Here is a 14,827-nt window from a genome sequence, read left to right as displayed (position 1 = left end):
ATCGCTTCTCGGCCTTTTGGCTAAGATCAAGTATAATAGTACTGTACTGTGACAGATGGTAGCTACACTTGTGGGTAGCACCATATATTGTATAGACCTACTGAATCACTATGTTGTACACCTGAAACTAATGTAACATTGTGTCAAGTATATCTATTTTAAAAGTATTTATTTATTTATTTATTTATTTATTTTTAACGTTTATTTATTTTTGAGACAGAGCATGAACAGGGGAGGGTCAGAGAGAGAGGGAGACACAGAATCTGAAACAGGCTCCAGGCTCTGAGCTGTCAGCACAGAGCCCAACGCGGGGCTCAAACTCACGGACTGTGAGATCATGACCTGAGCTGAAGTCGGCCGCTTAACCGACTGAGCCACCCAGGCGCCCCAAAGTTTTTATTTATTTTGAGAGACAGAGTGTGAGTGGGGCAGGAGCAGAGAGAGGAGAGAGAATCCCAAACAGGCTCCACACTGCTAGTGCGAAGCCTGACTCAGGGCTCAAACTCATGAACCACGAGACCATGACCTGAGCTGAAATCATGAATCAGATGCTTAACCAACAGAGCCACCCAGGCGCTCTCATTGTGTCAAGTATATTAAAAAAAGAAAGAAAGAAAAAGAAAAAAAGTTACATGTCAAGGTTTTTTGATAAATATAATGCATTAAATCTATAACTTGAAGATTTTTTGACAAAAGAGTATCTGAATAGCTCATCAAAAGATATCTTAGGCAAAGGTTTATTAAAAATCTTATTTTTTCAACCCCTTTCACTATATTAGATTAAAGTTATCTCTAAGTGAAAGACCAACATACAAATTACTAGGCATTTGACACTTACTGGTCAGATCTTTTTGGTGTACTGCCCATACAATGAGATACTTGCTCCTTCTTGCCTGGTAACAGAACCTATGTAAATCAGCACTTTTCAATCCTTCGCTTTCAAAAAAATAGGTGATAAATCATTAAATATAATTTGGTGACAGATCACTGTGTGATTTTTTGGCACTTACTTGAAAGAAGTTCAAAGGACTGAATGTCATTACTATATTAAAACTTTCTCCACTCCCAACTACTTACTTATACATAAAAGATTTTTTAGAACTTCTATCTACATATACATGCAAGATAGAATACATCTGATTCTGAATCCTATTTCATTCACTAGTAGTAAGTACTATTCAACCTAGGATATCTGAAATATTTTAAACATTTCTCTTATAAAGACTTGATAGGATGATCAATAAAAGCAGTGTGAGATAAAAATATATTAAGACAAGACCACTTGGGAAAAGTGGAACGTCAATTATGATCATAGTAACAGTAACTATTGCATTTGTGTTGTGTGAAGCAATACAATAGGTACCAGTACACATTTTTTTCCTTTTTCTTTTTAAAAGTAGGCTCCATGCCCAATGGGGAGGCTTCAACTTGAACCCTTGAAGAGCTGTAGGCTCTACCAACTGAGCCAGTCAGGTGCCCCCACATTTTTTACTCAATTGGACTGCATAGTAATCTTAAGTGTTGGGAATTCTTACCCACATTTTACAGATGTGTTCTTGACACTCAGGAAATTTCAATAATTTACCCTGGGGTTACTAAGGAACCAGTGTTAGGCTTCCATTTGCCAATGAGAAATGGAGTGAAAACCACCACAAGAGAATATAACTCTGGAGATCTTTTTAAAATACTTATAATTTCATAGTGTGTCTGTATAGTACATATTACAACAAATACATAATTTGGTAATTTTTTCTTTCCACTTCTCTTTATAGGATTAGCAAATTATCTCTGTCATAAAAAATAAATCTTGGGGCGCCTGGGTGGCTCAGTCGGTTGAGCGTCCGACTTCGGCTCAGGTCATGATCTCGCGGTCTGTGAGTTAGAGCCCCGTGTCGGACTCTGTGCTGACAGCTTGGAGCCCGGAGCCTGCTTCGGATTCTGTGTCTCCCTCTCTCTCTGCCCCTCCCCCACTCATGCTCTGTCTCTCTCTGTCAAAAATAAACAAATACTAAAAAAATTAAAAAAAAAAATCTTTAGAAGCCAAGTTTTTAAAGGTCATGATATAGACCATAGCATGGATTTGGCATTTTCTGAAAGAAAAGAAAAGAAAAGAAAAGAAAAGAAAAGAAAAGAAAAGAAAAGAAAAGGAAAGGAAAGGAAAGGAAAGGAAAGGAAAGGAAAGGAAAGGAAAGAAGGAAGGAAGGAAGGAAGGAAGGAAGAAAGAAAGAAAGAAAGAAAGAAAGAAAGAAAGAAAGAAAGAAAGAAAGGAATTTAACTTCTTTCTCTCATGACCTTTAGGTCCCTCCTCAACTTTGCATATAGAATGCTGTGAGCTTGGGCTGTGGGGTCAGGTAAAACCTGTGTGAGACGGAAACCACCTGTGCCATGACTGATACATGGCCTAACACAGGTGTCATAACCACTCAGCCTCAGCACCCTCATCAAAACGTGGGGGTGACAATAGTGCTTACCTCCCAACACCACGGGGGGATGACCAGACTATGTATGCAAAGGGACAGCATAATATCTGGCATAGTGAGCTTGATAAAAATGATTAAGAATGCATTACAAAATCCCTGGCACATAAACCTATGGCCACATTACCAATTAATTCTTTTGGATAACTTCCTAGAAGTATGATAAATAGCTCAGAGTATATAATTATTTAAAAGCTCATTATATTGTGCCAAACAATTTTCCAAAAATGTGAACCTATGTGTATTAGAGAAGGAACTCACCTTTTGGGTCGAGGAAGGCCCATGGGGGTAAGATTAGGGTCTGGTTTAGGAATGGTTTTCCGGATACGAATCTGTGAGACTTTCTTTGGCCTCTTCTCTGGCTCGGCCTATTTTTAAGGGTTAAGAAGAAAGACGGTCAAGTTATAAGACATTTAAAATACATGAAGTCTCTTTTGACACTCAAGATTTTACTTCCTCAGTTTATAGATGGCTCTAGTAAGTAGTTTATGACAAAGCTCCCCTTACTCCCGCTAACAGTGTTTTCAACAACCGCTCCCTTTATACTATTGGAAGAGAATCACCCATTCAGCTCAGATATTGAGATTAGCAATATGAAAGTCTATCAACTGCTGGAGACAGAGACAGTTTGCAAAATTGAAGAACATCATTGTTCACTCATCTTTGAATGCATGAAGCACCTCGTTGGTCCAACTCACTCTCTAAACCCTGTTAAATGTTATCATCAAGAAAAAAGGATCTGGAAAACAATGCAGATTAAGAGACCCAGTGTAGCTTTGGTGGCTAAGGAGAAAAACTCCTGCCTTGGTAATCTTCAGCACTCAGCTGAAGCTAACGGTGATGAGGAAAGACACTCAGAGGCCTGTGTACCAATCATGTGATCTGTAGTCCTCAGTGGACATGCCCAGTAGCAGTCACAACTCCACCAGCACTTTACATTTACCTCCTTCTGTTCTGGAGGGCTGCTCTGTGGATGGGGGCATGCTGCTGCCACATCATCTAGCTCATCAAATCCAGGAACCGGGAACTCGGAGGCTGAAAGCAGGAGCTTGGTGACAGCTGAGTCTGTTACTAAGCAAGACTTTGGTACCAAGGCAGGGAACGGAGGCTCTAGTCTAGCACCATGGACAGAAAAACAGAGAAGAAAATATGAGGTGGGTTTCACTTTCTACCTTGGCACATTCAACTTCTTAACATCAGACTAAGGTTGAAGATCTTCCCTCTTTCAGCAATGACATTTCCAGTCGACCTGTTTTCTAGTTCCTTCTGGACACCTCCTATGTCTACATATGTAAAAACTTCCAAGAATGCAATCAATTTCATTGGTATGGAGCAGTTTTATAAGGAAAAATATAAAAGGACAGACTTTTTGGAAGAAAAAGACATTTAGTGAACTGAACAATGAACTGTGCTCAGATGAAATCAATCCCATCCAGACAATGAAGTTGGTTGCATGATTAAGCAGTAGCTTGAGAGGCAACTTGTAGTACAATGAGCTGACTAGTTTGTCTTTTTTTTTCTAGCTAGTATTGATTACATATTCTTAGTTAATACTTATAAAACATGCCTGAATCCTGGACCAGGTTTAGGAGAACAAGACATCAGAATCATGTTACACCAGACCCATGCCATCAGCTAGTGTGCTCTCTCAGGTGCTGTGCTCGCTTGCACATTCACTTTCCTCTCTCTCTCTCTCTCTCTCTCTCTCACACACACACACACACACACACACACACACACACACACACACGCACACACACTGCAAGCCCTTATGTTCCAGGCACTGCTGCAGGCTTACCTCATCTGACTGCCATTGGTGTTATAAGTAGCTTCCATGCCTGGAAGAGGCACATACGGTAACATGGTGTGGCTGAAGTGAAGCAAAAGTACAGAAGCAATTAGGGCAGTAGAACAACAGGAAAGTTTTGATGCCACTGGGGGTACTCAAAAGGTTTTGATGCCATTGATGGCACATGATGCTTGATTAGGCCCTAGGAAGATAAGAAATGTCACTCACTCAGAAAGAAGCCCACCCCCCACCCCCATCCCAGTGATGAGAATTACATTTACATGCCCATCACTGGAATGGAGGCAGGCTGACAGGAAGATTATTTTCTAACTTACCTTAATTATTTTCTAACTTGAAAAGAAGGTAGAGAGAGAAATAAAGAAAGGACAGTAACAGGAGGGAATAAGAATGACTTGGAGTCTTATATCTTCTAATGAAGTTGTTGAATACATAAATTAGAGATTTAAAAAAATAATTTACAGCTAAAAAAATCTTATATTATTCATCTCTATGTTAATGCCATTAACATAAAGTCTAACTTCTATATCCTTACGGAAGAAACTTTTTTTTTTTTTTAAAGTTTATTTTGAGAGCGCAGGAGTAAGCGGGGGTGGGGGAGGAGCAGAGAGAGAGGGAGACAATCCCAAACAGGATCTGTGCTGTCAGGGCAGAGGCTGATGTGGGATTCAAACTCATGAACAGTGAGATTATGATCTGAACTGAAATCAAGAGTCAGACGCTTAGCCGACTGAGCCACCCAGGAGCCCAAAACTCTTTTCTTTAAAGCCAAGTTCCACGTAAAACATGGTTATGTAGAAGAAAACTGTTAACAGGGTTATTAGCTCCTTTGTAATCAAACTTTTATTTTTATTATTGAAGCAATGGTATTCATCACTCATAGCTACATCAATACGTGATGTTGGAGAGCTTTTTGTGCCTCTCAAAGTAAAACCTGCATCAGTTTCTATTGAATTTGGAACTCAGTATAGGTTTAATCAGTGAGGCATTGGTATGATGACCATAATACAATCCATCTCCTCTTAGAAGTAGATTTGTTCAAGGTCTAGGAAACACAAATAATTCAGATTTTTAGGATGTTTAGCACCAACTCAGGATTCCTTGAGGGCTACTGATAAAAGGAAAGAGGCAGGATGGTACACTGAAAAAGCAGCTGACCAAATCAGCAATCAGGAGACCCTGGGTCTAGATCAAGCTCAGCTGAAATACTAACCAGTTGAGTGATCCGGGTTAGAAAAAGCCACGTGTCTTAGGCTCCTCATCTATAAAAGCAGCAAAAAAGGAGGCCAGTTCAACCTATATTATAGAGTGCTGAAGGTCCAAATAAGAAAATTCTATTGGGGGGGGCGCTTGGCTGCCTTTGTTGGTAGAGCATGTGACTCTTGATCTTAGGGTCCTTGAGTTGGAGCCCCATGTTGGGTATAGGTTACTTAAATATATAAAACCTTAAAAAAAATTCTATGGAGGGCACCTGGATGGCTCAGCCATTAAGCATCTGATTTCGGCTCAGGTCATGATTTCATGGTTCGTGAGTTCGAGTCCCACATCGGGTAAGCTTGAGCCCTGCTTTGGGTGAATCCAGGCCCCAATTTGGTGAGCACGAGCCCTACTTCACGTAAAATAAGAGCCCGCTTTGGGGCGCCTGGGTGGCGCAGTCGGTTAAGCGTCCGACTTCAGCCAGGTCACGATCTCGCGGTCCGTGAGTTCGAGCCCCACGTCAGGCTCTGGGCTGATGGCTCAGAGCCTGGAGCCTGTTTCCGATTCTGTGTCTCCCTCTCTCTCTGCCCCTCCCCTGTTCATGCTCTGTCTCTCTCTGTCCCAAAAATAAATAAACGTTGAAAAAAAAAAATTAAAAAAAAATAAGAGCCCGCTTTGGGTGAGCTCCATTCCTCTCTTTCTCCCCCTCTGTTCTTCCCTCTGCCCCTCCTAGGATCCTTTCTCTCGTTCACTTGTTCCCCAACACTCCCCCCCCCAAATCTATGGAAACATAAATTAGCACAGAGCCCGATGTGGAGCTTGAACTCATGAACCATGAGATCATGATCTGAGCTTAAGTCAAGAGTTGGATGCTTAACCGACTGAGACACGCAGGTGCCCATATCATGTGTAACATTTCTAAATGTGTTTAAAAGCAGCAAAGTTCTAAACTCAAAGCCAAGGTATATAATGTTAAGGCACTTCTAGAGCCAACAAGAAGAAAAAGTCCCTACAAACGCTTCCATTAAAATAAGATAAAAATTAAAATAAATAAATAAATAAAAATAAATAAATAATAAAAATACTAGAGATAGGAAGGGGGAGAGAATATATTCCACACTGGAATACACAAAAGTCAGGAGGGAAAGAGTTCTCAAGGAAGAAAGAGCCAAAGGGCCACACATTTTCACAGGGTGAAATGAAGAACTAGTCTGTACTCCAACCTCAGACATGAACATAGTTAAAAAAATTTTTTTTAATGTTTATTTATTTTTGAGAGAGACAGAGACAGGCTGCAAATGGGTCAGGGGCAGAGAGAGAGGGAGACACAGAATCTGAAGCAGCCTCCAGGCTCTGAGCTGTCAGCACAGAGCCCGACATGGGGCTTGAACTCACAAGCTGTGAGATCATGACCTGAGCCGAAGTAGGATGCTCAACCGACTGAGCCACCCAGGCGCCCCTGGCATGAACATAGTTTAAAGAAGGTAACATGATTTAAAGCTGCATGTCACACACTGACCAGAGAGTGTTTATGAGAGTATAGAGGCATACTGACAAACTAGACAAAATAAAAGCAGTATACCATCATTTAAAACAATTTGCTTCATTCTAACGTATTTTTTTGTGGCTGCATTATAAGAACATTTTTCTATTAACTATAAGATAAGTACTTATAGTAGCATTAGTCTTTCAATTTCAATCAGCCATGTTGAGGTTCTGGGGTGTTTTTCTGAAACACTTTTTATTTATTTAGGTTTCTGCTGAGATGCTCAAGGAACTTTCCAATATGTACCAGACAGCTTTATAGTGACACAGAATGACTCTACATAAGAGACTGCACAGATATACAAAGAACAAGGCTTCTCCCAGGCTGTTTGGAATTTTGAGGCTTGGTGGGTGTTGAATTTTTAAACTATAGCAATGATAAGGGCCAATTTAAAAAAAAAAATTAAGTTTCTGTTTATTCGAGGGATTACAAACAGGAAGATTTATCTATTATGTCTAAAGCAGACTTTTAGGGATATAATTCAATAATTTTTTTCCTATTATTTCTAATAAGAAGGTAAAATGATATTGAAATCATTTTCAACTATTCTAAGTTGTCAAACCACTCTTTTCCCGTTCACTTAAAATTCTACAAATTGTACAACTATAGTATGTAAATGCCAATCTTTGAAGCCTTTCTGCTCTAAAGAGAAATTCAGAGGTTCAGAAACTAGATTTGGTGATACCTACATAATTACTTTATTTACTTAAAAAGTACTTATTCTGTGCCCTACTTATACACAAAATACTCAATTAGGTGCTGACTGTATATTTTATGAACAAGGTATCATAAGCCATTATTTGTCACTACTTGCAAGTCTTCTAACTTGTAATGGTATTTGTTTTTTGCAAGATGGGGGCAAGGACAGAAAAGCAGAGAGTCAAAAGATTTGATAGTTTGCAGAATGAATTGGACAGAACAAAGAATGGTAAAAATACAGGGGTAGATCCTGCAGGAAAACTAGAGGGGTCTATGCTTAAGAACTATGGCTACATTTTCTCAGCATAGATTTGGCACAGAAAACAGAAAATATAGGCACGAAGACTCTAAATAGCCTTGCATTTCCAGCCCTCAACTTTCCTCAGAGGTTGGAAAGCAAACATGGGACATTTGCAAAGAACAGGAGATGGATTTTACCTGTTTGTGGTGCTCAGAGTTGGCTGCCTCTTGCTGTGAGTGGAATGAAAAGTAGAGATTTCAAAGGGGCAGGTAGAAGGCCCACGCTGGCTCCAAATGGATAGCACTCGGCCCACCGAGTAGGGCAGAGAACAGAAGACCTTGTCTGCTATGGAGGCTGGAGATCTTAACCCCTTTAAGCCTTGTGTAAACTGGGTCATGAAGAGCCTCTGCATTGTAGGCATGTGACTGGAGAAGCTCCGTTTTTTTGTCCAGATTCGGTAACATCCAGGAGAACAAAGTGCTAGAAGTGTGTGAAGGCCAAGGACAGAGCAGCCTGCTCTGGTCTGGACTATGGCGGTGCCTCCATAGTCTTGGAGAGGACCTGGAGGCTGTGAAGGAGCCTGGGCATATGCCTGACCATGGGGGCCAGTGTCTTCCCTGAATGTGGCCATCCCAGGGCAACTGTGGGATAAGAAGAAAGAAAAGGTCCATTTGGGAGGTTGAGACAGGCACCTAGGGGCCTCTCCTAAGGCGAGCCTGGCTGGAGCACAGTGCTCAGGAAAAGTCCTTGGGGACTCAGTCATGCACTCAGAGCCCGATTTCATGTGAAAAGATATCGGGAAAATTTCGGAACCAAATAGCAGTGATGGCACCTTGTTGCTCAAATCTATGAAGCTCATTTTGATGGCTTCGAGCGGATAAAGTGTCAAGGGCTTACTGTTAGGTCTCTTATCCCATCCACTAGCTGCCAAATATGGATTCAGCTGCATTGTATTGTATGAAAATCCATCCAGAAACCTTTTGTATCTGAGCCGCTTGTAGCTTTTAGCCACTGGAAGAAGTTCAGAGGAACATCGCCGATATCTTAGTTTCTGGGTGTTTGTGGCGGGGACCAGTCTGGAGGCAAGAATGGACAGCTTGTTTAGTAAGGCTGATTCTTTGGTAGGCTTCCTAACATTCAGGCTCCTCAAGGAATGGCACGGAGTCACCTTCTGCTTTGGTATGTGGCTCATTAAGCTCCTGGTTGGTACTGTTTCAGGTTCCAATTGTGCGGGTGCAGACATAGCACATGAACTGAGAAATCTGTGTGCTTTTGTGGGGATGGTTTCAGAGGAACTCTTTAAAAAGGCAGAACTTCTGATTTTACTTATTTTTTTCCCAATGTTGACTTGCTCCTGATAGGAAACTTTCTTACATGTTCGATGGGGCTGCTTCTTTAAGGGAAGCACTCTTTTCTGATATGAAGTGTTCCCAAAGGCACCGTGTATTTCATCACATCCAGCAGAGTTGGGGTTTTGTGCTTTCTGAGGGGCACCACGAAGGCAAGGATCTGTGTATGACACCATGTCTGTTTTTAATGGATGGCACAAGCTTTCCTCCTTTGGATTTTCCAGCTTCTGAAACTGTGCAGCAGTGTCACCCTTGGCTAGCTTTGCTAGAGTGATTTCCTTCATCATGGTGGACTCCCCTTTGCAATCCTTAGTTTGGTTCTTATCTTGCACTTCATCTGACAACACATTAGATGATGCACATTGTTCCAATATCCTGTGTGCGTCTTTTTGATGTAGATATTCCTCTTCATTCTGCAACATGTAGTCCAAAGCCCTCTGGCTTTGTAGCTCTTCAGTATCACCAAGCATCCTCTGGGATTTAGAGTGGGTCTGAGAAATCTCTCTCCCTTTATTATTACCAGCTTCTCTGGTGATCATCTTCTCAGACTCTTCACTGACAGTTAAGTAACCCAGGGGTCCCCTCTGATGTGCTTCAGTTTCTTCTCCTTTCAACTTAGTTTCTGTTTCCATTGTCAAAGGCAAATTTTGCATACTGCTGTCTATTCTGAGTCCTTCACTAGAATTACTCCCATCCCCTGGCACTCCTTCCTTCGTCTCAAGCAGGACTGTGCGGTGCTCTATGTTTTCACAAAGGATTTTACCATCTTTTGGTTTAAAAGGTTTTTTCAGCTCAGTTTCTCCACTATTAACATTACTTTCTGAATTTTCTTGAGAAAACAGATACAAAGGCATTGTCTCAATGGATTTCAGTCTCCCTATGGGAACAGGGCTCTCATCTGGGCATCCAGAAGACAGTAACTCTTCTGAGGAAATTCCAAAGGTATTTTCCTTGTCAAACTCAGAATTTATTTCCAGTCTTGATCCTTCAATCATTCCTTGTGTTTCTCTCAGGGATGCTTCTTTAACTTGCTCTTCATGATAAGTATTATCTAAGGACACATTTATACCATCCAATATTTTTGTATTTGATTCATGATCTGCAATAGACTCTATCTCACTGGCACAAGAGTCTGGACATGGACACACTTCCACTTCACAATCTTTTAATGATCTGCATACTTTCTCTTCACATGATTTTTTCATTTCCAGAGGCTCCACTTTAGAGGAAGTAGCATCTGGAAAATCTGAGTCCTGGTCAATCATTCTGATAAATGCAGCATTCAGTTCTCCTCTCTGAGGCAGGGTACTCACTGAGGTATCCTGTAACGTCAGCCCATCTTGTCCTGCACCACCATCAAGGGTACTAGATGTTTGTAAGTCCAACATGCTTTCTGTAGACTTACTACCACAGTCTGTGTAGACAGTGTCTACCATGCCATCTGTGGACTCCTCACAACCAGAAATATGTCCATCGTCTCCTTTCAAATTGCCTTTCTTTGAACTACCACCAGACAAAGGGTTGTTACTGCCTGAACCAACTAACAGATCCTTTTGATTGTTGCTTACCTCTCTGTTAGGTTCTGTAACAGTCTCCCTCTCATCACCATGTAGTGTCTGCTTAGTTGGTTTATCTTCACTTCTGCATTCATCTGGTCTGTTTTGGTTATTCTGGCAGTCAAGAACTTTATCTCCTTTTTGCTCAAGAGTTTCAACTGCTTGGCTCATGGTTTTGAAACTGGAGAACATAATAGTAGGAGACTGGTCCAAAAATTTTTCAGGGCTTGGAATGTTTGCAGATAAATTTAGTTCTGGTGTGGAACAGTCAGAGATGTTATACTCGCAAAACACAGTCTCTTTAGGTACATCCCATTCCTTTGCTTTCAGACCTTCCTCACGGGGCTGGGTGTGACTGGTGGTGGGAATGGTTTTGTCTGAAGCTTCACTACTTAACATGCCTACTGGTGTATCGTTTCTGATCTTATCTCCTGGGAGGCTGCCTTTAGTTTCTCCCCTAGCAAGTTCACTTTCTTCTGATGTGTAACCCACTTTATGGGTGCTACTTTCTGTGCAGACTTCTCTTCTTTGGGAGTGGTCATTGCTGTGCTGAAATGCATCTTCACACTTGGTTATTAAAGAGTTTTCAACTTCTAGGATGATTCTGCTGGACTCACACGCAGCACAAACAGAACACATGCTCTTTTCTCGTGCATTTTTATTTACACAATGACAGCTAGAGAGATCCTGAGATTGAACACTCTGACATTCCATAGCAGAGACCTCTTGAGGCAAGACTGCTGATTCTTTCTTTCTTGCGAGAAGGCTGGAATGTAGATGTACTATTCCTGAATCAGCCATCTTGTCTTGTCTTTCTAGGCTTCCTGGTTTGATGTTTAAGGTGGGATTGTTTGAAGAGGCACCACAGGTTTTGTCACCTGATGGAGAGATGTCTTTCATTTTTGTTTTGATGGGAATGGTCTGGGTATCAGCAGTGACATCTGCTCCATCCTCTAATGGAGGGTGATGGCTCTGTTGGGAATCCTCGCTTGTTGCTAAAGGCATCTCTTTGTTAGCTGACAACTTTGCATGGTCTTGAGAATTAAGGGGCACTTGATTTAAAGCACATTCACTTTCTATTTTGTTTATAACCAGTTCATTGGTACGAGGAAGTTCATTCATCTCACAGGCAGTGCTCTGATCATCTAAATGTGAACTATCGTCCAGTGAGGTCTGTACAGCTTGCTCTGACTCAGGTCTGTAATCAAATTCTAGGGATAGTGGTAACTGAGCAGTATCTTTCTTGGGTTTTGACACCTCATTCATAGGACTTATCTGGTCCTCTGGCATTAAACTCACAAGGGATTTTCTTTCATTCAGAAATTCATTACATGATGCTTCATTTAACTGGGTGTTGCCTTCCAGATTTTTCTGGGTGCAGACTAAGGAGTTAGAGTCTTTACTGTAAATCTTTTCAGTTACCATATTGGGCTCTATAGTGGTTGTCTGTTCTGGCTCTTCAATCTGCATTAAGGAGGAAAAACTGTTCTCTTCAGAGTGTCTACCTGGATGGCTCATATCCGTAGAAGTTCCTCTATGGTCCTCATGGTTTGTCAAGCTACCTTGAGTGTCTAAAGTGATTTTTAAGTCATTTTTTTTTAGCGCTACTTCCGTGGCTTCGGTGAAAGAATTGGGCACTAAAGAAACAGGGCTGTCTGTATGGATACTGTCTTGAATGCAACAGTTACCATGAATATTCACTTTTGGGGAGGTAACAGTCTCTTTTTCACCAGGACAATGACCATTAGCATCCTCTTCTGGTTGCCTGGCATTAACAAGAAAGAGTTCCCCTCTTTCACTCCTAAGGTTCAAAAACTGTTCATTTTCTCTTCTAGTAGCCAAGTTCTTGCTTTGATCACCCCCATCAAAACAGGAATTGTCTGTCTTCTTAGCAGATCCCTTCAGCAAGCCATCAAAACCACATGTTTCTAAGGATGTTGTTCTGGATTCTGGACCAGACAAACTTGATGAGAAATATGAAATGTCAGAATTTTCTTCTAAGGGTTCTACACAAACTACATTTCTTGTGGCCCTGGGACTGCCATGGGCAAAACTGTGGTTTTCATTATGGTGGCCGAGAATCTGTTGGTGATTGTCATCTGCTTCACAGACAAGGTTTAACTTAGACAACTCTTCCTTCTCACTGTCCACTTTGGAAATGGCACTGTTCCCTGGTAATAATGACAACCAAGAAGGACAAGTTTTTAATTCTTCACATTCTTTTTCTTTAGAAGATGCTTCTGTTAATCCAGGGTCCACAAAGGTTAAAGGCTCTAGGGAAACTAATGTGCTGGTTTCTGAAACCTCACCACTGGTCATGGTTTTGTCTACTTCTGGGTATTCGCTGCACCCAGCTGAGAGACCTTTACTCACATTGCCATTCTTGTGTCCTTCATTATAATCCGTCTTAGTCCCATTGACCTTCATACCTTGTACTTCTTCAGTAGATATAAGCAGAGTTCCAGTTGTAATTTGTACATTTCCTTCTGCCCAAGAGAAATAAATCCAAATAAGTATGCAATCATAAAAAAAACAAAACTGTGTGCTATACTTTCATGAATTTAATCATGCAACCAACAGTGACAAAAAAGATCCAACTCAAAAAGCAAATTACAAAGTTAGTACACTGTACCATTGGTTTTGTTCTTTTATGCAAAATATGACAGAGGGCCAAAAGTGTACTTGGCAGAAAATAGATAATTTTGAACTAACACCCTTCTCTTGGTATTAGTTATTTAAACGTACTTACGTACCTAGATAATTAACTACGATACGAAGACTTATACGTAATCCAGAGTCTTAAGAAGCTTCCATTCTAAAACATTAATAAAGAAGACCCACAATAATAGCTTATATTATTCAATGACCATCTTATTACCTGAATAATACTAAATTAATCATAAATAAATTGCCTCTTTGAAAAAGAACAGTTACACACAAAACCTATGTTAAAGAGATTAATATATAAGTTGAACATTAGTTTTAAACCAAATTACTTACAGTAACTGCTTCCCTACAAGGCTGGTCATGAGCTGGTAATTATTGAAGCTGAGTGACAGATACATGTGGGTTTAGTATACTCTCCACTTCTCAATAAATTAAAAACTTTCTACTATGAAACATTAAAAAACAAACAAAAAACTTTCTAAGAATGTAAATGCAATTCATAAAGAAGTTTTATTGTTCAGAATTTCTCTGAAATCCTAGGTATAAGATGCAGTATGAAGTTCCCTGAACTTGTTAAACTACAAAAAAAATTTTCTTCCTTGCTCTTTTTAGAAAACTAGCACAAAGTTATACATATACATGTAAATTATGTACATATTTGCATGCATACACATATGTTAACAAAATACCTGCAGTAAACAGATAAAGCTAAATGCAAATCAATCTTCAACCTAAAGAACTAATTCTCACTAGAATATAAACTCCATGAAGGCTAAGGGTCATGTTTATCTTGGTCTCTCCCTTTCCTTATTGCCCAGCATAATACCTGGTATATAATAGCACTCAATAAATCTGTGGAATTAATAAATGAATACAGTTAGGTCAAACCAACAAATGCTATCACTAGTGTCTTCCTAGAACTTCCTTATCCATTTCTCAACTGATACTGACAGCAGCAATTCTGAGAGAAAGAACAGCAACTCTGAAGGCAGGTGGGCTCTGTGATCTTACTTACCTCACTGAGTCTGTTTCCTCCTTTGAAAAAGAGGAGAAGTACACTTACCTCAGTGCTACTTTGAGGATTAAATTAAATAACACATGTAAACCACCACCTGGTACAGAGCCTGCCATTTAAAGAAAAACTGCTTTTCCTTTGCTCTGCTTTCTTTCTTATCTTACTGGACCTGAGAATAGTTAAAATGATAAACTTAATAACTATGCTAGGATAGGACACAATGTTTAAAAATGTTTGGAGTCAGCAAATACTTGATGGATAAATGCATATTGG

At 40.3% G+C, this 14,827-nt stretch overlaps 1 protein-coding gene across 9 annotated transcripts in view; it reads right to left on the bottom strand.

Annotated features, from left to right (window-relative positions):
• The window catches only part of PRR14L (proline rich 14 like), a 59,741-nt gene that overhangs the window by 14,176 nt on the left and 30,738 nt on the right, over nucleotides 1-14,827 (bottom strand). For all 9 annotated transcript variants that reach the window (XR_015242349.1, XM_025933499.2, XM_086682012.1 and 6 more), the window contains 4 exons: nucleotides 8,165-13,358; nucleotides 4,276-4,347; nucleotides 3,421-3,592; nucleotides 2,739-2,845 (listed from right to left, as the gene is read on the bottom strand). Coding sequence is in view for 8 of the 9 variants with exons in the window: in XM_025933499.2 (XP_025789284.1) it covers nucleotides 2,739-2,845; nucleotides 3,421-3,592; nucleotides 4,276-4,347; nucleotides 8,165-13,358 (5,545 nt within the window). In the remaining variant the exon portion in view is untranslated. The remainder of the gene's footprint in view (nucleotides 1-2,738; nucleotides 2,846-3,420; nucleotides 3,593-4,275; nucleotides 4,348-8,164; nucleotides 13,359-14,827) is intronic.

This window comes from Puma concolor, chromosome D3 (genome assembly GCF_028749965.1).
Source record: "Puma concolor isolate L17-30 chromosome D3, mPumCon1.1.hap2, whole genome shotgun sequence".
Classification (NCBI taxonomy): domain Eukaryota; kingdom Metazoa; phylum Chordata; class Mammalia; order Carnivora; family Felidae; genus Puma; species Puma concolor.
The sequence above is the reverse complement of the archived record's forward strand: the minus strand, read 5'-3'. Positions and strand labels throughout refer to the sequence as shown.